Below are 24,918 nucleotides of genomic sequence, written 5' to 3'. Positions count from 1 at the left end.
AACTTTTTTTTTGTTTCGAACGAGAACTATGTAAATTTTTGCCGATTTAAAAAGATCTCATTATTTCGAAGTTAAGTTTTCAAATGATTTGAAATAGGAGAAATTAATAGAGTGTACTGGATTATTTTTTTCTATTAACATAACCTAACACTTGATTGTTTTGGTAATTTGTACTTTGAATTTACAGTAGTAGCAAAATTATGACATCAGATGCAGTAAACGTCATTGTACTTTCCTGCAAAGTTTCTTAAATAACATCCTTTTCGTTTTGAATAAATTCTCTTGGTGGCACACTTCATTCCAACAATGTACCTACTCCTGTACAGGGTGGGCAAAATTCGTTGTCTACTGAGAGGATCTCGAGAACTATAGCAGCTAAAAGAAAACGGATGACACATTTCCGAGAAACAAAAAATGATGAAAACCGTAGCCTCCTACCATATTTCGTTTTTGAGGTTGACAATTTCGTAGAGTTCTAATATAATATAATAATTTTTTTGTCTTCGAAGTTACAAATCTGAAACTTGAACCTTCTACAGGCACTTTTTACGTAGAATCCACTGATGAGTGATGAGCTCAAAAAATGTTTCCATTTCGAATCATTAGGTAAACTTTAATTTTTTTATATGCAAACTTTTATTGAATTTGATATTTTTAAATTGTAAAAAAATCCTTTGTCAGTAAATTCTACGTATGAAAGTGCCTAATAAGGTTCAATTTTCAGATTGGTAACTTCAAAGACAAAAAAGTTATGAGAACTTTTCCGAATCGTCAAAATCTCAATTTTTGTTTATAACTCGAAATCTAAAAAAGATAGGCCGATTCTGTTTTCAGATTTGGATTAGTCCGAAAAAAGAGCTGTGAATGTGTCAACCGTTTTCCTCTAGCTGCTATAGTTCTCGAGATCCCCTCAGTAGACAACCGATTTTGCCCACCCTGTACATGACACCAAATTTTTCCTCATATTGAAGAATTTTTTCTTGTCCGATTTCAGAGGTTTGACAAACCGGCTGTAGACACCGTGGAAAAAAAAACTGAGGAATGTTAAGATGAGGTCGATTTGGACTAGACTTCGGCAAAAATAAATAAGAAGAACTCTACCCAAGTTTATCTTGAATCAATTGAAGAACCCTTCACGCCTTTCCCATTTCTTCGGAGAGTTTAACGAAAAGCAAATATGCCAGCGGTGATCCTCCCAAAAATCACGAAAAGTATTCCACTTTATCCCAATTTTTCTTCGGAAACTTCACTTCCAGTGTGTCGGCAGTTTGGAAGTTGGGTGACGTGGAGGGCTGTTTTAGTGGCAACTTTTGTGGGTCATAATAAACTTATAATTACTCTAACAGTCGGGAGACTGACACCTAAACTGTTATATAACCATACTTTTTCATTTTTGAACTAGTCCGAAAATAGGTCAATTATCTGGAGTAAAAACTCACGATTGTCAACTCCAGGGGAAATTCTCTTGAGTGTTAATATTTGAGGAGGAATGAAACCGTGCATTTATCGATTTTTCAGCTGGGGTGGATTTTGCCCTGTCAGACTTTGGAAGATGAATGTGGAAATATAGCAAATGAATTTTGCTGAATGCTCATTATCAGTTTCATAAGAAATCAATTTCGAAACTAGGAACTTAATAATAATAATAATAAATGTTCTTTATTGGATAAATTCAGAAGGCCATCGACCGAGGTCCTTCAGCCTGGTTATAAAAGAGAAACCATTGATTATTCTTAATAGTTTGTTAAACAATTGTATAACAATATTTAAAAAAAAAACAGTAATTTGAAGCTATTCATGTAGTGTTCAAAGGATGTTTTCTGTTTGGTCTTGTATTTTCGTTCCTATTGATGCAAAATTCTCTTAAGATTTGTATGTTCACATTGTTCACTTCCCTCTATGGAAATTTTGTCGACAGATCGTTCTGGCGTTGGTTTGTTGGTTAATTGGTTTGATCAGGGTTTTTTCGTTGAGGAGCCTGTTGGAGGGGTTGTAGAGTTCATACCTTGGATGCCTCATTTTAGTAATGGCTCTGAGAGAGGTGGTTTCTGCGGTCTGGAGAATTTTCTTGGTGTTTGCATTTGACGACAGGTATATTGAGTGGCAGTACTCCAAAAGAGGACGACATATAGAACATATAGGAACTTAATTACTGTAGATTCGGGTGACTTGGGACGATTTTGTCATATTTCAAAAACGGTGACCTATTTTATCTGAAAAAGAGGTTCGAATATGCTCAGACTATTGATTAGGATATATACCATGCTTCAGAATTCGGATATAAAGTAAAATAAAAATAAAATATTATAATAAATTAAAATATAAATGAAATATACTTGTCCCAAGTCACTTATCGTTGGTAGGCTTGGGACACAAGTTAAAATACATTGATTTCCCAACTATCAAATGAAATAGGTGACTTGGGACGGTGTGTAGTTTTGAAAAATTAGAATTTGTGATTATATAGTTGAAATTCGGTAAGGAAATTAAATGATAAACCTCTGTTACAGCGAAAGTAAATATATTGCAACTCAAATGTAAAAAAACTTAACAAAACAAGGGAACTTTGATTTCTTTCACTCTTTATTGATTTCTTTGTGGAAATAACGTAAATAATAATATCCTGCGAAAAATCGGCATATTTCCTGCTGCCAATGCGCCGCTTGTAGATCTATTCGGTATTGTCCCAAGTCACCCTATGAAACAACAAAATAAATGAATGAGATCCGTGTTGCCATTTAATTTGTAAAAAACCTTGTTTCATGGCATATCTAATATCCCAATATCCCACGTATCCAGAAAAAAAATTACACATACACAAAGTGAAACACATGTACAGGACACTCGAAAGTATAAGTGCCATAAAAAAACGCGCTTTTACTCTCCTGAATTCGTTATTTTTTCCTGTCGATTCAAACGGTCTGGACACGGCACACTCAACAGGAATTAATTGTTAAACTAACCGAAAAAACGCTACACAATCTTATATCTTATAAGTTTGTCCCTTCACTCATAAATGGTAAGAAAAAAAGAAATCTGCAAGTAGGGTAATTGTCCCAAGTTACAGGACTGTCCCAAGTCACCCGAATCTAACTGTACATGCTTTTCATTAGGATGAGTTATTTGCCACTAAATATTTGTTTCTCAGGCATAATAGCATCTTCAGGTGAGTTATGGATGATTATAAGGCCTGTTTTGGTTCGCTTTTAGGATGGTTCCAGAACGGTTCAAAACAGTCGCATATTTATTTATTCAGCGTAAGCTCGCGCGTAGCATACGTGTAGCTTCCCACACCATTGCTGCTCCACTACTTTGAACCGATTCAGAACCGCCTCAAGTGCGAACCAAAACAAAGCTATAGAGTACTGGCCACATCAGTTAAATACAAGAAATCATTTTCCCTTGATCTTCTTCATTTACTAGCTGAATTATGCCACCAGGTACCTAATTTCACAATTTATTTTTCCAAAACCTGATTTGTTGGAGTTTAATCAGCATAGTTTTTATTTTTTGACGATTCTCATTCTGCTGGGACTTTGGAAAAAATTTTAATTTCCAATTAATTCTTTATTTTCATTGTTATAGTCCATTTATCTAAGTTAAGCTTCTGAAAACTGAAAAATTTTATCAGCAACGACCTCGAGTTTTATCACGATATACTCATACGTCTGGATATTATGACCTCCCAGACACTAAACTGAGGCAAAGCATTTTATATGATGGCCAAAAAATTGGACGTTCCCTGAAGTATGCGGGTAGGGAAACAATATATCCTTTTTTTTCAGTCTGCCTCGAATCCGTGAACTTGAATTCACAATACAGAGATCTATTCCACCCAGCCTGCCTGATTTCCTATTCAAGCCATTACAGAATTGAAGTCTCGAAGTCATTATTCAACTGACGTTCGTAGATGTGATTCAACACTCTTTTGCGTTCCTCTTCGTTTATATTGTGTGCGAGACCGTACTTTTGAAGTTTTCCCAACAATTCGCTCAGTTTTAATCAAATTTTACGAAATAGTTTAGATGATTAAAACATCTATCTCCATTCTCTTATTTCAATTCGAATTCCGGACTTTTTCATAGACTATCATATTGTTTCATTCCCATTGCAAAATACAGTGGCATACGATGATATAATGAAAAATTCTTAGCCTACTATAGAACCAGACAAAATCTTTTATTACTCAACATATTCTCCTCTTAATTGGATACATTTATTACAGCGAACCTGCAACGTCTCTAGACCTTTCAAAAAAAATGTTTCTTCCCTAAATCACGAATTTTTTGCATGGCAACATGAGATTTGTATGCAGGGGCTTTGTCCTGCAAAAACAAAATACCTTTGGATAGCTTTCCGCGTGTTTTCTCTTTAATTTTTCCCGTAGAGTGGTCAGAAATGTCGAATAGTAATTTCCGGTTATTGTTCTACCCTTATCTAAAAAATCAATCATGATTACTCCATAGCAATCCCAAAAAACTGAAGCAAGAAATTTTTCCAGCAGATCTTTGGACCGAAACTTCTTAGGTCTTGGAGTCTTCGACAACCAGAGTGTCGCCAGAACATGGATTGTTAGTTTGTTTCTGGATCGTAGAAATCCACTCAAGTCTCTTCCATAGTAACAATTCGGTTTAAGAAGTCTACATCGTTTTCAAATCGAGCACAGATCGAACGCGATGCTTCTACACTTGCACGCTTTTAGTCAACATTCAAACATTTGGTGATCCATTTTGCAGCAATTTTTCTCATGTCCAAATTGACGTGAACTATATGATGAACGCATTCGTATGAAATATTCAGTGCCTCAGATATCCGTTTTAGACCAATTCGATGGTCTGATAAAATCATGTCATGAACTGCATCGATATTTTCGGGGACTGACACAGAAACTGGCCTTCCCGATTCTCCAATATTTCGATTTTCACAATTTCGGTGGAAGTCTTCTTTCTTTTGATTTATTGCGTAACACTGGTTTACTTTTTTGACCTCAAACTTCACACTGACACTTCTAATGAGTTATGCAGAAGTCTTGCAGCGCGCGAGTTGTACAACAATTGAGACTCAAGTAACGAGGGCCCGACTCAGATGGAGCGGCCACATTCTGAGGATGCAAGACACAAGACTCCCCAAAATAGCTCTATACGGCGAACTCACTGAGGGAGCCCGGAAACCAGGAGGCCAGTATAAGCGGTTTAAGGATACACTACATCAATCCCTAAAATCAGTTAATGCTAATCATAACTGGGAACAACTAGCGTTAGACAGGTCACAGTGGAGGTCTTTGGTCCACAGTTATAATGGAGAATCGAGAAGCATACAGCGGCGGCCAGATCTGGTTGGAGACTATCCATGCCCTGAGTGTGGAAGGATCTGCAGGTCACGGTTGGGTCTCTTTAGTCACAGGAGGGCACACAATCGCAACTAGCACTAAGAAGTTACAAGTCTGTTCGAATTTTTTTTTTTTTTTTTCTTCTTCTTTTTGTAGATTAATTTCCGGTAACGGGATACAGCAATGAATGAATGAATGAGTTATTGTTCGTTGCTATGGTAACGCAATATTTTTTTTATGCATGGAACTGGTCTAGGCTAACTAGATTTCAATATATCTTCGTATTTTCCGAACAATTTCACAACCACTTTCAATATCGTGTCTTATTACTGATAAGACTAATAAGAATAAGAGAGATAATTCCTGTATCATATCATTGAGGCAAATATTTTGTTTTGTATGTGTGGTATGGACATTGTGTAGAAACACTGTTACTTCTTGAAATGGTATAGCCATACAATTGGTCATACAATGTATGTTATAGCTCCAATAACTTCTCACATCTCAGAATCAAACTTCTGTTCGATCGATACAGCATCCACAGTTTTTCGAATTCCCTCATCTTCTGTTGTCACAACTCACAATGTAACATTAAAGGAACATTTCCTAGTCATTCGCCTCTGAAATTTCTGGAATAACTCAAAGGATTCGCACTGCCTCTTTCTGTTTACTTTCAGTAGAAGAACGAAGTATGGAGGGAATTTCTTTGTCGAAAGAATGCTTTGTTCCACCAAATGTTAGGTGCACCTTAGCATTCGGATATTGTTTCCTGTTTGCGCTTGGCACGAAAAACTTCCTCTAGAATGTCGATTTCACTCGTTGAAATGTTTCTGATTCGATTAAATCTGAATGTTTAAGAATAATCCGACCCTATTGATTTATTTGGAACTGAAAGGAGAAATGAATGTAATAATGAGATTGAAAGAGCTGGTTTGAGCGAATTAATTAATTATAACTTCGCTTCAGCTAATAAATGAGGTTAGAGAATGAATATTGAAAATAAATTTTAAATATTATTCATTCATTTTGCGTCAATAAATTTAGCGTTCTCCGGACATTTCGGGTGATCGATAAAACCAACAACTGAGATGAAATGATGGGTAAAGCCATCGCAGAGGAATTCGCAAGCCCGGGTTCGCAGGGGATGACACTACCTTCACCCCAATATACATAATTTGATGCAGGAAATCTATATCCCTAATTCAGATCCAGATTTGGTCAGGAGCTGGCTATATTTGTATGACTGAACGGGCGAAACTCAATTAAGCAGGATATTTGAATTCAGGATGATGGAATGTCGTATTACGAACAAACTTGAAACTGGGTTAAGCCGAAATAACCCTGATTTATGTCGATAAAACGTAATGAGTTCCACTGGTCCGGCTCTTACATGATAGCCTGTCTTCGAATGCAGATATTCCCCAGGAAAATACCGTGGTGGTGAAAATTCTGCCTGTCTGAATTTTGAGTTATCAACCTGTTTATTCTATCGATTCAATTGGAAACTTGAACCACTTTATTATTAGGAGTTTCACGAACATTTCATTCTACGAAGGAAATTTTAATAATAATGTTAACAATGTTTTTTTTTTGATAATGCAACTCCCTGTAGATGATTTTAATTTCAAATAGAAAATAACCAATTTTATTACAAGTAAAAGAGTGATTCCACATTTTTCACTCAAGACTATTCGAAGAATAAAAACTGCTAATGATCTAAGATATTTAACAGTCAACTAACTAACTAACAAAAATAATGCAAAAAACAGTATCTACCGAAAGATCCTTTATTTAAAATTTTCTTCTTTGGATGTTTTTTCCTATAAGGTCTTGAAATAGATAAATTAAATATATGGGGAGTCCGGGAGAGTTAAACCCCTTTTCACTCTGAAGCCACTCAAGTTATATTTATAAATGGTAGAAACTCATTTTTTTTTCGTGAATATATCATGCCCAAATAACGATAGATAATAGTAGAGTGATGCTGAGATGAACATTTTGAGTACAGCAATTCTTTTTTTAGGAACCGAAAATTCTCTAATGTCTCCCTAACCCATGAGAGAGTTGAACAGGGGGCGAGAGAGACTTGATCATAAGTCCACGATATCCTATGTCAAGGTTTTCATCATCAGATATATCAGCGTAAGAAGTACATATTTTCTATTTCAGAGTCACTCTCACTTATTTCCGAGATGTTTCTCATTTTTTTGAGCCTTTGTGTATTTTTTTATATTTGATTTCTATTATTCAATTTTCTTTTTTTGAAGCAAACTAATATCTGAGCTCAGTGCGGGAAACTTGGACCACTGATTATGTCTCCCGACCATAGCATGGATCAAGTCTGCCGCACTCCCTTTTAGTCTATTCAACAGATGTTTTCTTGAAACTTGTACAAATATTTTTAAAAAGGCTCATTGTTTGTGAAACAATGAATCAATGAAAGCAATAAAACCAAATAACACCAAGCACCTATTAAACTTTTCAGACAGTGTAACAAACAAAAATTATTCAATTTCTTACTTCCTAACAACAAAATCATGTTCAACCCTCTCACTCCCGAACTGTTCTGATGGTAGCCAAAATGGAGTCGCCACTAGTTGTGCCTTGCTGCGAGAGTATGTCGCAAGCTATTTACGATACGATACGCGAAAATTGAATAGAAATATTTGAGGTGGTTCAAGTCTCCTACCTGAGCAAGTCTCCCGGACTCCCCCCCTCGTATATTGTTCAATGGATCAACGAAAATAGACAACTCAAAATCTCTTCAATACCTAATTGTTATGTTTCTCAAAAATGTGTTATTTCTTCTCTGTGATGTGGATGTCGATAAGTGTAACAGCTAGGATAGGTACTAGGTATTATTTATTAGGCCTGAAGGAACCAGTTTCAACTAAAGATGAAAACTTTTTGTGCCATCACACAGCATTTTCAGTGGAGTTGAGTGAGTGATATGTATGTTTGAAATATATGAGAAGTCTCAGCTTAGAATTTCAGTGGTGGTATTACCTTCACTAATGATTTAATTTCACAAAGACAAAATCCACACGTAAAAAAAAAAAATTGATCACTATCACCATTCATGAACTTCACACCTAAAAGGTACCAATTAGTATGATTCTAACAATGATTCCAGAACGAGCGATAGTTATCCATATGTCACCTACGTAATCTTGATGATGTGTGAATACTATCGGAAAAAACCCAATTATAATAAAGCTTGGGAGAAATATAAATATAACTAGGTCAACACGCAATCGATGAACAATATACAGGGTAGGTTTTCATAATCTAATTATTGGTATACCTCCGGACTGAAAAGAACTGAGTTCAAGAAAAGTTTAAGACTGTTTCAATAATATACCTAGAGGGAGAACAATAATGCAGTTCAGGAACTCACTGAGGGTAGGAAAGCTAACCTTCACCCACCCTCATAGTGGTAGTGGCACTTTTGTGTTGTTATTGAATTTGAATTTTATTGAATTTAAGATCAAAGTTATCTTTTTTGATTGATATAGAAATGATAGACAGTAGATAATAGATTACAAAACAGTTGTGATGAGGTTTTCGAAACTTGTCGTAGAAATGGTAAATTCAGTTAATTCAGTTAGATTATGGCTTTTGATCAAATATCAACTATAGGTTTGCGCTAACGGGACATACATTTTTCCAGAAACCAAGAAGATATTAAAAAATTCGGTGAACTGATGACTTTGAATCAAAACCCATAATCGTCTGTCCTAAGTGCTGTTTCTTGGAGAGCAGTATATAGGTCATTACCGTGTTCTTTCGATCTCCAGCATGGTGATATACTGCCGAAAGACAAGGTCAATGTAACTGCATCCATTATATAACCCTATATCGCTGAGGACCATCCGATATTGAGTTGGCAAAGAACCAAGTCCCATCTCTGTGTTGGACTTCTTATATTTACGAATAGAATGGAAAACTTTCGTTTCGCACAGATATGTTTGGGAAATTATCATCAGTTAGTTTTACAACTCTATCGAATTGCTGTTCATCGACAATTTTCATTCTATTTATCTTTAACTTTTGTTTTCGCTGCATCGTATTTTTCAAAGTACTGCAGCAAGCTGCAGTCGCTAAAAGAAATGGTTATCGAACAAGTTTTGAAGTGGAAAATAAAGTGTCAAAAATTTCACATAAGAAAAACAGATGAATTTCAAGCTTCTGTTCAAAGAATTATATGATGTTTAATTTCGATTTCAAACCACCCTTTTCAGTAAACGTGAAGCCACTAATTGTTAATTTTCATGCCTCGTGTGTTCATGGCAGTGAGCAGATACAAATGCACGAGATGTTTCACATGAACTGCTAATTTGCAGTTGCAAGATTCAGGCTGGGTAAATCTTCAGGAATCCCAACAGAGCTGTGGAAATATAGCTCCATTCAGGTTGGATTTTTAGTTAGATTGCAAACGAAGAAATGTCAATCAATGTCCATTCTTCTCGTTTCAGAGAGCAATCACATAAGTTGATGAATACACATCACTTTCATGGGTCACTCAGTGATAAATCATTGAATGCCCAAAATGTTTCGACTCCAATTCTCCTAGGTTTCAATTTATTTTTTACGTTCATTCATTTCCAGTAGAAATATTCGGAGGTTATGCCTTCAGATATGAAAGCTGGGGCAGTATTCTGAAAGTGTAATCTCTGAGAGTAGGAAGATGAATGAAGAGAAGATGACAAAGATGTTTTTGATGTCGACCGTGAAAACGGAGCACACTGGAGCTCATACATAAACATACATTCCGCCGAATTTATTACAATGTATTTTTTGTAACGGCATGGCCATTGAAAGTGACATGTATGATGAGAATTTATGGTTATTCTGAAAAAATCTACAAATATGACACGAACTCAAATTTAGTTCAATTGTAATCACAAAGCTTCACGAAGGCTGATTGTAATGAAAAACAAAGCAGATGAAAAAAATTATTGCATGTATCAAGATGTCGTAAACATATACAATCTGAGCATAACAAAATATTCGGATCTCTCAAAAATTGTAAGTTTTGTTGAGTTTCTTTGATTTGGCTCATTCAGTCAATGATAAAGATCGCTGATTTTGATAAAAAAAAACTTCTTATTGTCCATTCTTTTGGACACGTCAATATAATACGTTGAAAATTCTCCAGAATATAACAAGAATTCTCCCACCGTGTAGTATTCCCAAAAAATAATCGCCATTAGCGTCCATGTATCATAAGAACTTGAGGTAAATATTTAATCTAGATCTCCTTTCCACGTCGCAGTGAAGTTACAACCGAAATGCTTTCAAGGGGTAAAAAATTACGTCTGGGTAACCATCAATCTGATGGTTCTCTGTTTACATTTTCATCCAGTCTGTTACGCCAACACATAATTTCGAAAATCGATATGAAAGTCTGTCGATACCTCACTCACTCAGAATTGTTATGAAAGTAACGTCTGCATTTTTCATCAGCGACTAATAAAAAGCATACACTCTTACGACAACAGATGATTTTTTTTCAGTTATATGTCATTTTTTTCGAAATAACGACGTAAGTTTCTGTATAGTACATAGCAGTTAGCAATATTACATGACTTTGTTTATATATTGTTCAAATACCACTTCGCCATGAATCAAGAATGTTCGTCCAAATCTTGCGGAATTCATGGATTGAAAGCTTCAACCATTTCACTAATGAATACAGGATTCATTAGTGAAATGTCATCATTGTTCCATCCAATTCCATTGAAAAGAAAGTTCCATCCCTGTTTCGTTACCCCAGTGATCCCACTTCTTTGAACAATTTTCTTTCATTCAGACTGTTCCACATTTTCAATCTCCCTGCAAGCTTTTCATATCAAAACGAAAGTTCGAATGGAGTTGGGAACTCCAAACGCCAGGGTTCATTTATTTCAACGATGAATATGGGACTGGATGTATCTCTATATTTATGCACATACTAACATTACGATGAGGTAATATTTGGAACCACTAAACCGATTCTGAATATTTCTTTTACCAATAACATTTTATATCAGGACAATTCCTTCTATAGCCAAATAGAATGAGCATACAATGCAGGAGGGGGCTTAAATGTGTCCCTTTAAGTGGTTTTTTTCGCGCTTTTTCAATCATATTTTCCGTAGTACTGAAAATTTCGAAAAAATGCATGATATAAAAGATGTAAAGTATCAAATTTCGTGTCAAATAAGACCAAATGCATATATTTTGGAGTACCCGTTTTTCCTAAAAGAACTAGTAGAACACATTGTTGAGCAGTGTATTCCAGTGATATTCCTAAGAAATAGTCACGATCAGAATTATTTTCCGAGTGAATTGTACTAAAGATACTCTCGACAAATCTTTATAATTAATCAATTCAGTTTCAATCTAGCAAATGTTGTCTTCTCTAACTTCAGTTGTTAGCTCGAAATGAGTCCAAGTGAGAATAACATTATGGCATGTGTTCCGCCTGCTTGTTCTGCCTCACTCAACCACATTCCTGAAACGCTTCCCTGCGAAAATTGGGTTAATTAATGAAAATGTCACCCGTAGGCTGAGAGGGTCTCCAAACAACACTTTTTCCTGTCTTCATTATAAAAATTCGAGTAATATGAATTCTACCTTATACCACTACAACAGCAGGCAGATACAATGTATGTTCTGCATATTTTTTGTTCACAACCTGGCAAGTACATACCTATTCACAAGCTAGTTTCAGATTAATTATTTTTCGCATTGAAACATATATTTATATGATTGAAGCTCATTAATCACAAACACCAGCAACTCTTTTCTATACAGTATCTTTTATGTCGTACGTCTATTTGTAAATGATTGATATAAATAGGTCAGAACGAAATGCTCTGCGAAGAGTCCCACATTATTCATGAATTTCCCATTGGTTTTTGGACAAAAAGCATGGAAACAATGCCATCCAATCTATAATTTGTTAGTCACATCAGTAGTTTGATCGCTTCGTAATTCCCTAGTTACCCTGCTGCGATATTAAACAGGGACTGATGCTCACTTCTGGTCCATAAAAGATGATACGATCACCATCCTTGGTTATATAATTTCGCATTATCCATATAATATATATCAGAATGGCTCTGGAATCTGCATTTCATTTATTTTATGTTATATTCGAAAAACATCGAAGCTTGCGATTCTCATTTTAATTGAAAATATTGGGGTGGAATCGGAATTACAGGGTGAGTCTTTGACTTGTACTTGAGCTCGAAAGAAACACTTTTATCTTTTACAATTTTCTCCAATTCAACAGCCTGTATCGTTTCAACTCAGATGAATTTGAGAAAATGGTAAAGGAAAAAAGTTTTTTTTTAGGAATTTAGGAATCGTCTGTTGAAATGTCAAAGACTCACCCTATATATAATGAAAACTATGACATCAGATGCGCTTTGCACCAATTTAATTGCCTGTAAAGTTTCAGAATATGTTCTTTATCGTTTTAAAGCTATATACAACAAATATAGTACATAAAAAGGATAATGCAATAATTTTCATCAATTCTCGAGCTTGTTATGGGAGAAAACCAGCCTCAGGTATCAAACAATTATTATTCTTCAAGTCAATACATGGCATGACTCTGCAAAAATCGGAAGGAGAAAAACGTCTCATCTATATACTGCTCTTATAAATTTATGAAACACTTCCTGTACAAAAAGAATGGGGTCCAGTTTCGGAACTTTAATAGGATAGAAGGGTCGTATCATGGAAGCTATGTAGACACAAAAAAGGAATTTAGGGGAAGTGTTCCCCACTTATGAGATGAGTACTGCAATTAATCATCGTGAGCCATTTTCGAACTGACGTTCCGGTAGCGCATTTATGGTCCGAAAACAGCTTTTTCAAACAAGCTACTGCTCATAACGGCACTCATTCTGAGCCTTGGATAATCTTTTAAGAATCGTTTGTTGTGACTTTATACGAAACCCTAGTAATATATTGATATTACGGAGATCATTCTCATACAGCATACACTTGACTCAAAATGGACTATGAAATTATGTAAATATAATGTTTATACCAATGGCGGTTACAGTGGGGGCCATATCCCCCCCCTTTAAGAACTTAACAGTAAAACTTTTTCGAATATCGAAAATTGAAATGATTTTATTTTCCTCTTCGAATATGAATGAATCTAAAGGCAGAAAAAAGTACAAGAAGAGTTGCTCTTTCAGAATATATATCACATTCAGGTCTAGGATGACATTTCTGGGAGCATAGCGTGTCTAAAGTTCACCTCTGATAATTTCCCAAAAAGATGGGAAGAGTTGAAGCTCGAAGAAAAAAAATTAGAATCGATACTTTCTCAGCCAATAACATGAAATTAAGACTCTGAAACACGTTAATTGACTTCCTCTTGTAAATATTTTTTGTCGCTGAAATTGATCATCGATGCTGTTCTTTATCAAACATTTTTTCATGAGAGGAATGAAATGGTTCAACTTTTCGAATTGAAATAAAAACTTTTTCTGTTTTCTTTAAGGATTGACTGATGTTTTTGAAGTGTTGTATTTAACATGCCCCTTTCGTAGGGTATTAATAGATGAATTGTCGAAATAAAATCGTAGGTAATTATAAAAATAAGTGACCATACAATCGATATGTTGTTTATTGTTAGAATTAAATGGTCCTAAAATTGATTCTGCTCAAGAGAAAATGAAAGCATTGTGAATGCTTGTGTTCGATCTCACAAAACGTGAAAATTCGAATTCAATAAGTTAAATCATTTCACTCCCATAAGAAAAAGTTCATAAAAAATGCCGTGTGGAAAATGTATCGATTTTTCTATTCGTTTTTCAAAATGAAGAAATATGAATGCAAAAATTCTGAATATTTCTGGTTGGGTTGGTCATAATATTTTCTCGTGATCTATCCCAAAGCTTTTCTCTATGGAAAAAAAAAACATTACTAAATACCACAACGAAATTATTTCGCTAGAATAAATATCCTAAAAATAAGTGTTTTTCCATTAAAAAAATACGCCGATATGTCATTTTGGTAACGTAAAATCATTGTATTGATAGGGAATATCCCTTGAAACAAAAATTGAATACAGTAGTTGAAAGCTGCCTAAAATGTGCCTTTATGTTTGTCAAATGTAATTAGTGAACTGTCAATTAAACCGAAAATATCATGGCTCTCCATAGTAATGGATACGATCTAAATAAAAATCTCTGACATGCGTAGAATAGGGACCTAATTTCCCGAACAGATTGTAACAATTTCAATGAAGAAAAATTGACTTACGAACAAAAATGTTGGACATCAGGGTAGCCGGTAAGCAGAACACAATAACAAGAATATCGGCAACAGCTAAATTAACAATGAAAAAGTTCGTAACAGTTCTCATGCGTGGCGATCGAAAAACCACAGCTATAACGAAAAAATTCCCAACAAGTCCAATAGCGAACACAATAAAGTACGCGATGCAATAAACAATAGTCATAGCTAGGGAATGTCTGTACATTAATTCAGGGATAAACGGGGATTCAGTCGTATTCAGCGAAGCATTCATGACCAATGTAGCACTGTTCGTTTTAATTTCAAATATTGTTTTTTGTATATCACTAGTTTCCGTATGAGCCACCACCACATCGAAATAATTCCCGAAATACTCCGGCGCCAGCATGGTATCGGCTATCGGTATCTCGTTCACGTCCACCGGGGGTACCTCGTTTCTATCCTTGAAGTCATCATCAGACTCAACCAACGGCCAGTTTATGATCCGCGACCATCCGAACTCGGAGGATGCGTTTAATACTCCCATTGATGGAACTTATGCCGGACTCTAGGAATTTTTATTGTCTGTCAACTTTCATTATTGTTTTTCGAACTTGCGCGGGCGTACGCAAGTGCGACTGGCTGATTTCCACCGTTCGTGGAAACGGATCGTGTGGAAATGCAGCCGGGAAACGGCAGCTTCGCGGGGACTTTTCGGGTCTGCGTGGAAACATTCGGCGATTTGAGTGACGGCCAAGCGTCTGCGCCACATTTTTGCCATAAATGGTTAATTTCAGGAAATTACTGTCTTTCTTCCGTGTAAAGGACTCATTCATTTTCGCTGTTCCCCTACCGAAAAGAATTCAGAAACGTTATTATGTGTATATTATGTGATTTTATGTTGTGGGGGAAACTTCTTTGCTATAAATCGGCGATTTTCTTTATGTTGCATGAAAGTGATCGAAATGTGTTTTTTATTGTTTCTTGTTCAGTTGATCTCTTCAGAGATTTTCAGTTTGGAGAATGTATGATGGATTCCTTTGAATTCAATCAGCTCTCGTTCAATTCTAGCTAGAAATGGACAAGGGATAAATAAAATATATCAGTGTTGAAATAGAAGTAAAACATCAAAGTTGATCTAGTTATGGACAATGTTTTCTCTATTTTCTTATTCGCGAGGAGTTGTTGCTCTGGCCATCATCTTCATTATTATTCTCATATCACACAGTAGGGGCCAAAATGCAGGAGATGAGCCTTGTGCGATGAATAAACTGCTCCACAAAAGTTGAGGAGGTTCAAAAATTTTGGAACATGTATCATAAGAATCCATTATTTTTCACCAATCTTTTGAATATAAGAACGGTGAGGAATCTAAATTTTGATTCACTTATTTAACTCATTCTTTCCGTGCGTGAATTGGGTTGCCTGACTTCGGTTTTTCAGGCGTTTTTTGATCCAGTTGCTAGCGACACTTTACGGGCAGGAAACAAAACTCTCCATCCGTCAGTATCAACAATAATTATAGTATCGTCGCCGTGCTATCCAGAAGTTTTCAAAACCCAAAGTAATACTCTGATATATCGCCACAAGTGCTTGCGACCAATTACATTCTTTTGTCCATTGCCTGGCTACTGAGAGGGCAAAGCCAAATGCGTTATATTATGAATTTCCAGAGCTTCATCAACAATTGTCCCATCAACTTCCAAAAATAAGCAATTTGACCCAATAGCAGCATGAGGCAGATGAAATAGATTGTCAATACTTGCTCTATGTAAATCTGGACATTCATGATATCATCAAGCACTGATATTTCTGTACGTCCATTGAAATAATTGCCAAACAGTAACTGTACGATCTCTGAAAGAATGAATTTCCTGAATAAGTCTGCAATTTGTGGGCACCAGAGAATGGGTCCATACCCGAACATGCCCACTATCCAAAAACCGTCAATATCTCGACACTCTGTGAACAATACAGACCTCGAGTAATCGTTATAATTCACGTACTCATTGGGTCAATACAATAAAAGCCGAAAATGATTTTGAACTCGTCGAATCTTTCGTAAGAGTCTTCGAGAAAATAGATTAACATCTCGAAGTTTTCGACGAAATGTTTCTATCGAAACCAGAACAACAGAAGCAATCAGAAGCCGCTGTTGCATGATGCAGAAACCGATCTTGTGCAGGATTAGTAGTTCTAGGGCGTCCATTTCTCGGTCGTTCGATCCCGTTTCCAGTTTCTCAATATCGATAGACGAGCTTTTCACTCACTCGAAGTTAAGTTAAGTCTAGGCATTATTTCAAAACAAATTTCTAGATTTTGAGTCGAAGTTGGTTGTAAGCACGTAAAACAATAACTAATCCAAAATTCTTAGAAACGCGATCGACAAAACCCTACCTGAAACTGAAAAAGTTATCAAACGAGGAGCAAAAATCCATTCAGATATGATAGAGGGTAAACATTTGATTTCCCATAAATGAACATTTGGTCGACAAAATCTGTAACTGGAGCACTATATTTATCACAACCGAAACTAACCTTTTAGTTCGCATTTATATGGAAACTTTTGTTCAATCTGAATCCTTTTCATTCAGATGCCATCTCCTATGTGTACCTACTAGATAGGAATAAAATATTTGCATACCGATGAGAACTTCGCCAATTATTCCGTACAAACCTTGAAAACTTTCAGTTCAATGAATTCACATGCAACTGAAGCTACAGTTGTCTGCGTCTTATTGTCATGTTCATGCAAGAGTTCGAGATCAGTTACGTTAATGATACAAGTTCACTGGCATACGGAAGAAGTACAACTATAAAGTTGCCAAGAAGTTGAATCTGCACTACGGAAGAATATTTTGGAGATTTTATCTTGAATGGGCAAGTTGTTGGCGAAATATATCTCTGTGGATTTTCTGACGTTTAGTACCTATCCTGAAATTCATCTGTTAGGTAATAATATGGTCGCAATAATTAAAACCAAGTCCTAATTGATATAGTATTTTAATTACAAGCGAGTTTATGTACATTTTACTTTTCATTCATCGATAAATATGCAATGAATTGAGTATTGCTTAGCTATTGCACAGAGGCCTTTTAGGAGTTTTAGGACGAATAATTTAAGTACAGAAAACATAAAAACAATTTCACAACAACACTAAAATTATAAATATAAAATCTTCTTCTATTAACAAATATATACATTCGAAAATTTCGATGGTAACTCAACAATTTCATAGGAAGAATTTTAGACACGATCGCTGTGGAAGTTGAAAATGAGTTCAGGTACTTCTTGGTAACAAAATTTCTTCCACAACACTTAAGATTTCAAGTTGCGGCAAGAGGCAAGAGAACAATTCCTGTTTCGTTATTGGAAAACACCTTTTCTCTGAGTTTTAGGAGTATGAATAATAAAATTATTAATGATTCACTTCGGGTATTTAACATGGATTGACAGGTATATTTTTAATTTTGAGTATATATCACAAGCGAAATCACTTCTGGTTGTTCGCTTCTTCAGTTCGTTTTTTTTTATTAACTAAACAGCAAGCTCTACTATTGATTGACAGGATAAAGTACCAGTCTTTCGTTCGATTTTCTAAGGGCTGGCGTTGGAGCCGAAACTAAAAATGCCGGTGAACCAGAAAGATGGGTCATCGACATCGGACGATGGAGGCCAGAAGGTCGGACTATGGCTTCTGTGATTGATCTGTTTCTTGATCGACGGTCTTGTGGAGCAGGGTTTTCGTTCAATGTTGGGTTACTGTGTCTCATTGAAGAACTTCTGGTTCCCCTCCTATGGGCCGCTACTGACTGAAGAGAATCCTCGTAGCTGTAATAAAATTCAATGATATAAAAATCCATATTCATCCAAAAGGACCTTTCCAGTATTTTTGATCACTTAATTTCACTTGGAACTTTTTCACTTGAGTTCTAGACTCTGAATTATGCAATAGCTTAATAGAGGCCTCAGTTCTGGTCGGTCTGAAGCAACATTTTTACCAAAAATTCTCACCTGCTCTCTTCCGAAGAATGACTGCTCAAATTTCCGCACTGGCATTGCGGAGTTTCCACAATTCCAGAGTCCTGACCACTCGAATTCAAAGAAGCTACGCTCTTCAGGCCTCCGGAGTTTCTGGATCTACCACGATGATCTGAAGAGGATACGTAGCGCGGGCAGGATATGTCATGCTGTCTTGAAGGGTAGCCATGTCTGTGTGACGACCGATGACCATCAGTTTCATAGCACAGCCCTTCGCTGAACGTTGGTGAGAAGAATGTTGGTTTGCCTATTCCGTTTGCGGCAAGGGAATAGCTGAGCGGTCTTGTGAAAGCTTTTTGCAGCAATCTGCAAAATTGAAATCAATAAAAAAAAAATCCGGAAACTGGAAAAGAATACGTAGGTAATAAGTTTGGTCTTATGATACTGGTAGTGGCTTCTTCTTTCTATCAGTAGAATGAAGTTTGAATCGAAGAGGACTAGTTTCGCTTGAAATCCTTGAATAGGTTCCTACAACTAATATCGAGATATCATCATTACTAGACTACATGCCAATTTCTTGGCTGTAACTTCTAGAATTCAGTTGATCACCATTCATCTACTGCAAGGCTGTCTAGTTAACACAAAGTTGAGTTGTTTCGTTCTCACAAAAATGATCAAAAGAAGCCCCAAAATCTACACAAATTTGACGTGTTTCGTTCTCACAAAAATGATCAAGGGAAGCCCCAAAATCTCTTTTGTGATTTCAGTCCATGAAAAAGACTTGGATAAGTCAAGCAGGCCAATGAGAGGTCCAAGGAATGACCAAATGGTGTAAAAATAAAAAAAGAAAGGGGAAATTTTTCCAGACATTTCGATAGCCTTCGACATAGTACTTATGTCGCGAACCATAAATACACAATATATTAGAACAAACGATATGACAGAAGAAGATAAGATTGATATGGAAAAAGAAGCAGCAAGTACAATAAGGAACAATACCAGAACTGATTCTGCACCACCCTCCACCATACATGTACATCGGACATACCAAAAACAGAATTACAACGACCACTAGGTACCATACCGAAAGTGAGATAGTTACTGACGTAAAGCAGCATCGAGCTGGAAAAGTTCAGAATAGAGCTAAAAACAATGGTCGAAAGTACCGTAGTATCACACAAATGAACAATTTCACAAAGATATATGCATAATATCCACAATCAAAGAACACCCATCGCAACTGAACGAGAATATCGTTGAAACCTCATGGAAAATATTGAAAACCACAAAAAACTTAATGAAATAAAAAGAGAAGATTGTAATAAACATTTAGGCAAACTAAGAGATAGCGGAGACAATAAGAAGCGACCTGTCTACCTTATCATTTTATTTTTTCAAACCACCACAAATCCATTACATATTCGGTATTTCGGTGACCATCTAAACTGAAGAACGATTTGAAATCATGAAGAAATTCACATCCCTGTTGAAGGACGAATAGAACTTTATAATTTGGAGATCAGTAAGGCAAAGAATAATCATGAATTTCCTTCTCAGCCTTGAAATTCTTTGATGATATCTTCGACAAAACAAGTATCTCAAAGCTGAATAGAATACTACCCCTTTCGTATGGTTCTTTTGTTGAAAGCATGCGTAAAGACTGTGTTATAGAAATCTCCGCAAGGACCCAGAGCAGGTCTCTGACCGCTTGATAACAACATTGAATTAAAGATAACGCCAACTCCAAATGATATGATTAGGTTGAGAAGTGTTAAGGCACAAAAACGCCCCCAGAAATATAGGCACTTCGATGGAAAAGGACCCGCGGGACCGCTTTTTCAGTCGATTTACTCCGTGTAATGGGATAATTCATTTATATTGTTATAACATATGGGGCTTGTGGGGTTACGTTTATGGAAACTCGCAGCTATCGAACATGCTTGAATTTTTTTCCGAAATGAAAATTTCTTTGTCGACGTCGACTTCCATCAGATGGTTATCCATTCGGTAATCCGGCAAGGTTTCAAGTGCGTTGCTCTGATCCCTTCGGTCAGATTGGGCTGTTTCGAGGCCTCATCAACGTTTTTTATGTAAGGGTAATATACTATGAAGTCGTCAGTCATATCTGTATGGGTATAGGTATCATATTTCATTGCATATTAATTTCTGATGATTGTAACTCTTAACGAAAAGGACGTCCATTCCAAAAATTCGGGGTAAAATAGCAGATGATTCTGCTATTGCTGGAACATCCTACTCCAACAGAAGGCTTTCTTGAAGATCTTTTTGCAATCTACCATTATGAACCTATCGCCAACACTGGCTGATGACTTCGTTCACTAGTGACACATCTTTGCTCTTGAATCGCACCTTCATATATGCCAAGCAGCAAATCTATTCTTTCAACGAAGATCTTAAGATCTTCTCCTATTCGTTTAACTCCTTAAGGAATCGGATGCCATTGAATGCTTCGAAGTAACAGATAACAACTTTTTCTCGAAAAATTCAATTCGTGACTGATGGTTCAGCTGAGAGAGTGTATATGCATCTCTTAGAGGTGAGTGTCAAATCTTCAGTCTTTTGAGGGGACTCAAAGGTTTTTCTCAATAGATCTTTCTACTTTACAATACCAAGATTAAGTCAGGACTTGAACACATTTTTGAAGCTTAATAGCCAAACATTCATCTCAACTCTTGAATTCAATCAAGAAGATAGAATAATGGCTGATTGGCTGCCAATTTCAACTGCCAGTCTACTGCCGTTGGAAGATCGGCTTTTTCGCACGTATTCATCATTTACACCCTGTATATTTCTCATCATCTTGAAAAAATTCATCGTGAGTGTATGAATTTTTAATGGACAATGAGCCAATGAAGTTTCGCGAGGCAGCATAAACAAAACAAACCCTCAGTTCCTGAGGTACGATCTCGGCCATCATCGATCAAACATGAGTATCAAATTTCAGTTCGTTCAACCTCTTTAATTTAAACTAACATCCCCTTCGTAACTTCGTTACTCAAAGCCACATTCTCTGTCAATTTTGCACAAAACACATTGTGTTAATGATACAGGTACAATGAACCCTTTAGAGGAAATGAAGGATTGGCGATAATTTGGAATGCCAGACTTGTACCGCTTTATTTGTCTGAATTAAATTCAATGTGAAAGAACCCAAAAGCTGCAGAATCATCGAGAGTGAAACTTTTTTCACATAATTAAATTGCTTTCCCTCTCTGATGGGCCTGTGAATGATATTATTCAGCTCGGTGTTGAATGTAAGAGAGATAAAGTACAGAAAATATTTCGCATAAGTAACTACCTATTTGTTTTGCTTCCCTATCAGGTTAGCCATATTTATGCCAGTAACTGATGTTGGGAAAACATGAATAATATTCACTATTTTTTGGTTGAAATATTAGTCGAAGCAAAAGAAGAAGTTTTTAGAAAATGGAATTTTATGCTGCAATGAATTTCCTTGAGATTTTTCTAAACTGATCAAAGTAGACCGTTTTTCAAAAGAGAGTAGCTAAAATGAAACTTACGGAAGGAAATAAGAACAAGAAAATTCGAGGAATACCAACCAAAATGCTTGCATTTTGGTTGAAAACTGTTATTCAAAAAATGGTTCATCCATCCCTATTAGTCCCAAAATAAAAACAATTAGACTCACTGTTTCTTCTTCTTCCTCACACATAAAACACATATGGCTGTTGCTAGGGCACCTATGAAAACAACACATCCCAAAATTACAACACCAACTTCTACCGAAGAAAGTAGAACTCGTTGACTTCGGAAATGGCTTCTTTCTATAGGTCCAGTAGCTATAGCAAGTACTTTAGGGCCATCTAAAGATCTTTCCAATTCTTCGTGTCTAGTTTGTAAGACCCTGTATGGAGAGAATTAATGAATAATCACGAATTAATTTACTGTATTTTCGACTTACTGTTGCAGATCATTCATATCTACCACTGAATTCAACAGGGGATCTACAGCGTATAGGTACATATCCGTTCTGAAACAAACAGAAACCTGAATCTTTGGAAGTCGTAAAATTGAATGTTTCTATTGACATCAAAATCTTTCATATAGTTTAGATTTTCCTCGAATTTATCACAAAGAACATAAAAAATTAAATTGACTCATAATTACATAACATACGCATTATTTCAGCAACACTGGTCTTTGAGTCATATTAATTTTTCGAAAATTCAACAAAACATCAGCATCAAACCCAATCATTACGCTTATAGAGCCGATAAAAATGATATTCCGACCCAAATCTCAAGTTTTCGTAACTTTCGTAACCGAGATATCTCACAGGCTGAGCTCATAAAGCCTCGTTCCGTATAATTATTGGCACCCCGTGTAGTTCTAAACTTCATTCACTTTAGGAATTTTCTTCACCGATACCTACAGCGATTATAGTTGTTTTTCTTTTCGGGCAGTTGTTACTTTCATCGCCCAGTTTCAAAGAGATCTCTAACAATAAGACATTGTACGTGTTAAAAATACGTGAAGAAAGCTGATATAAAAGAATGAAAATGATGTTGCTGACGACAGATAACTGGGACATAAGTATTTTTTATTACCGTTGGCGTTATCTTGAAGGAAATATTCACTAACTGTATCACATTTTCAGCTTACATCTACCATACAAAACTTTTTAACTGGGACAGGTTCAACCTATCTATACAGTGCGCGTCAAAATTATGGAACAAATTCATTTTCTCATAAGGAAAATATATGGCAACACAATCCTGAAACAGTGAAAAGTGGGTCATGTGGTACTTTTTTGGCCAGATCTTATCTACAGCCTTATTTACAGGCGTGCAGAAATGTTCAAGGAATTTTTTTTTTAAATTAGTTAGTTCAAAGAGGTTTTAAGCATGTGCACTTTGTAATGGCTCATTTACTTAGAGACGATGGTACCTTATGAAATTTGTCAACGAATGAAAGTCGACCATTACAGTTTTGTTCATGCACAACTTACAACCCCTTTCAACCCCAAGCGTTGTGGTTATTGCATCCTTAACGTTTGTGGCCATTTTGAACATTTAATTTAACTTATCTTGTAATGCACAATGATTCTCCTAGTGGTACCGAAATAAATTTTCAATATCACTCCATTGATTTTTCTCCATTAAAGGCTTCGTGGGGGTTGAAAGTTGTGCATGAGGAAAACTGTAATGGTGGACTTTCATTCGGTGACAAATTTCATCAGGTAGCATCGTCTCAAAGTAAATGAGCTATGACAAAGTGCACATACTGAAAACCTCTTTGAACTAACTAATTAAAAAAAAATGTCTAGAAAATTTCTGCACGCCTGTAAAGAAGATACAAATACCTTGCCAAAAAAGTACCGCATGACCCACTTTCCCTATTCAAAAAATTTAGAGGGTTGATGTCACAGGTGCAACAAAAATCCTTCAAAAATGCATAAAAATTTGGTAAAAGTGAAACAAAAATTGATCTGTGTCATGATTTTGTTGCCTGATATTTTTCCTCTGAAAGAATGAATTTGTTCCATAATTCTGACGCGCACTGTATAATGTGGAAAATCCAGAGGAAATGCGTTCAGTAGTAACATGCAAATGGGACAAACCATGGCACACCCTTTAATTTGAAAAAAAGCATTATCATGTCCAGATACGGCTCTGTTGTTTTTTCATAGTAATAAAAGTTGTGATTCTTGTCTAAGGGAGAAACTAAAAATATACGTAGATATATACGAAATGGGCAGAACGTGACACTTACGCGCTGGCCTCCAGTTGATTCCTCTCCGAATGCGGTTCCAATTTCCTAATTCGTATGTCGTAGCCGGTTACATTGTACAAAGCCCTGAAATTGTTGAGATGAGAACTCAGCAAACACAATAAGCTCGCTCAAATACTCACGAAGTTATGTTATCTATGCTCCTTTCCACCTCGACGGGCTTCAATCCCATCACAAGAACGAGCTGGTTCTGTTCGTCCAATATGTAAACCTGGAAAGTATCGGGATATTCATATATCTTGAGTTCGGTTATTTTTTTCACGCTCCAGTTCTTGCAAATTCGGGGGAATAAACAGGGTGGGAGGGATGACCTCATTTCGAAAATATTCCTCAGGAGGAAATTTCTTATTCTGTCGTTGTGTGGATCATAAAGAATTATTAGCAGGTAAGCTACTTGATAATTCAAAAATGAACCTTACAAAGAACACCTCCTTCTCTTTCCAACTTTTAATTTTCAGTGTAAATGGATAGCCTCAACCCCAGAATGTTGAATCATCAAAAATACCATTATTTTGTAGTTAGCAGAACAAAATTACCTCTAGTTCACTAACAAATTCCATGCACGAAAGTATAGCGTTTCCTTGTGTTAGAA

At 36.1% G+C, this 24,918-nt stretch overlaps 2 protein-coding genes across 2 annotated transcripts in view; both read right to left on the bottom strand.

Moving 5' to 3' along the window:
• LOC123315653 (neuropeptide SIFamide receptor-like) overlaps positions 1 to 15,219 on the bottom strand; it is a 110,744-nt gene extending 95,525 nt beyond the window's left edge. The window contains exon 1 of the mRNA XM_044901448.1: positions 14,600 to 15,219. Within this exon, the coding sequence (XP_044757383.1) occupies positions 14,600 to 15,119 (520 nt within the window). The 5' untranslated portion in view covers positions 15,120 to 15,219. The remainder of the gene's footprint in view (positions 1 to 14,599) is intronic.
• Positions 15,220 to 17,559: 2,340 nt separating this feature from the next.
• The window catches only part of LOC123315700 (cadherin-89D), a 36,963-nt gene continuing 29,604 nt past the window's right edge, over positions 17,560 to 24,918 (bottom strand). The window contains exons 20-25 of the mRNA XM_044901528.1: positions 24,449 to 24,537; positions 24,309 to 24,392; positions 22,498 to 22,566; positions 22,225 to 22,440; positions 18,588 to 18,920; positions 17,560 to 18,404 (exon numbers count right to left, since the gene is read on the bottom strand). Coding sequence (XP_044757463.1) covers positions 18,128 to 18,404; positions 18,588 to 18,920; positions 22,225 to 22,440; positions 22,498 to 22,566; positions 24,309 to 24,392; positions 24,449 to 24,537 — 1,068 coding nt within the window. The 3' untranslated portion in view covers positions 17,560 to 18,127. The remainder of the gene's footprint in view (positions 18,405 to 18,587; positions 18,921 to 22,224; positions 22,441 to 22,497; positions 22,567 to 24,308; positions 24,393 to 24,448; positions 24,538 to 24,918) is intronic.

Source organism: Coccinella septempunctata, chromosome 6 (genome assembly GCF_907165205.1).
Source record: "Coccinella septempunctata chromosome 6, icCocSept1.1, whole genome shotgun sequence".
Lineage (NCBI taxonomy): Eukaryota > Metazoa > Arthropoda > Insecta > Coleoptera > Coccinellidae > Coccinella > Coccinella septempunctata.
This window is presented reverse-complemented; position numbering and strand designations above follow the sequence as displayed.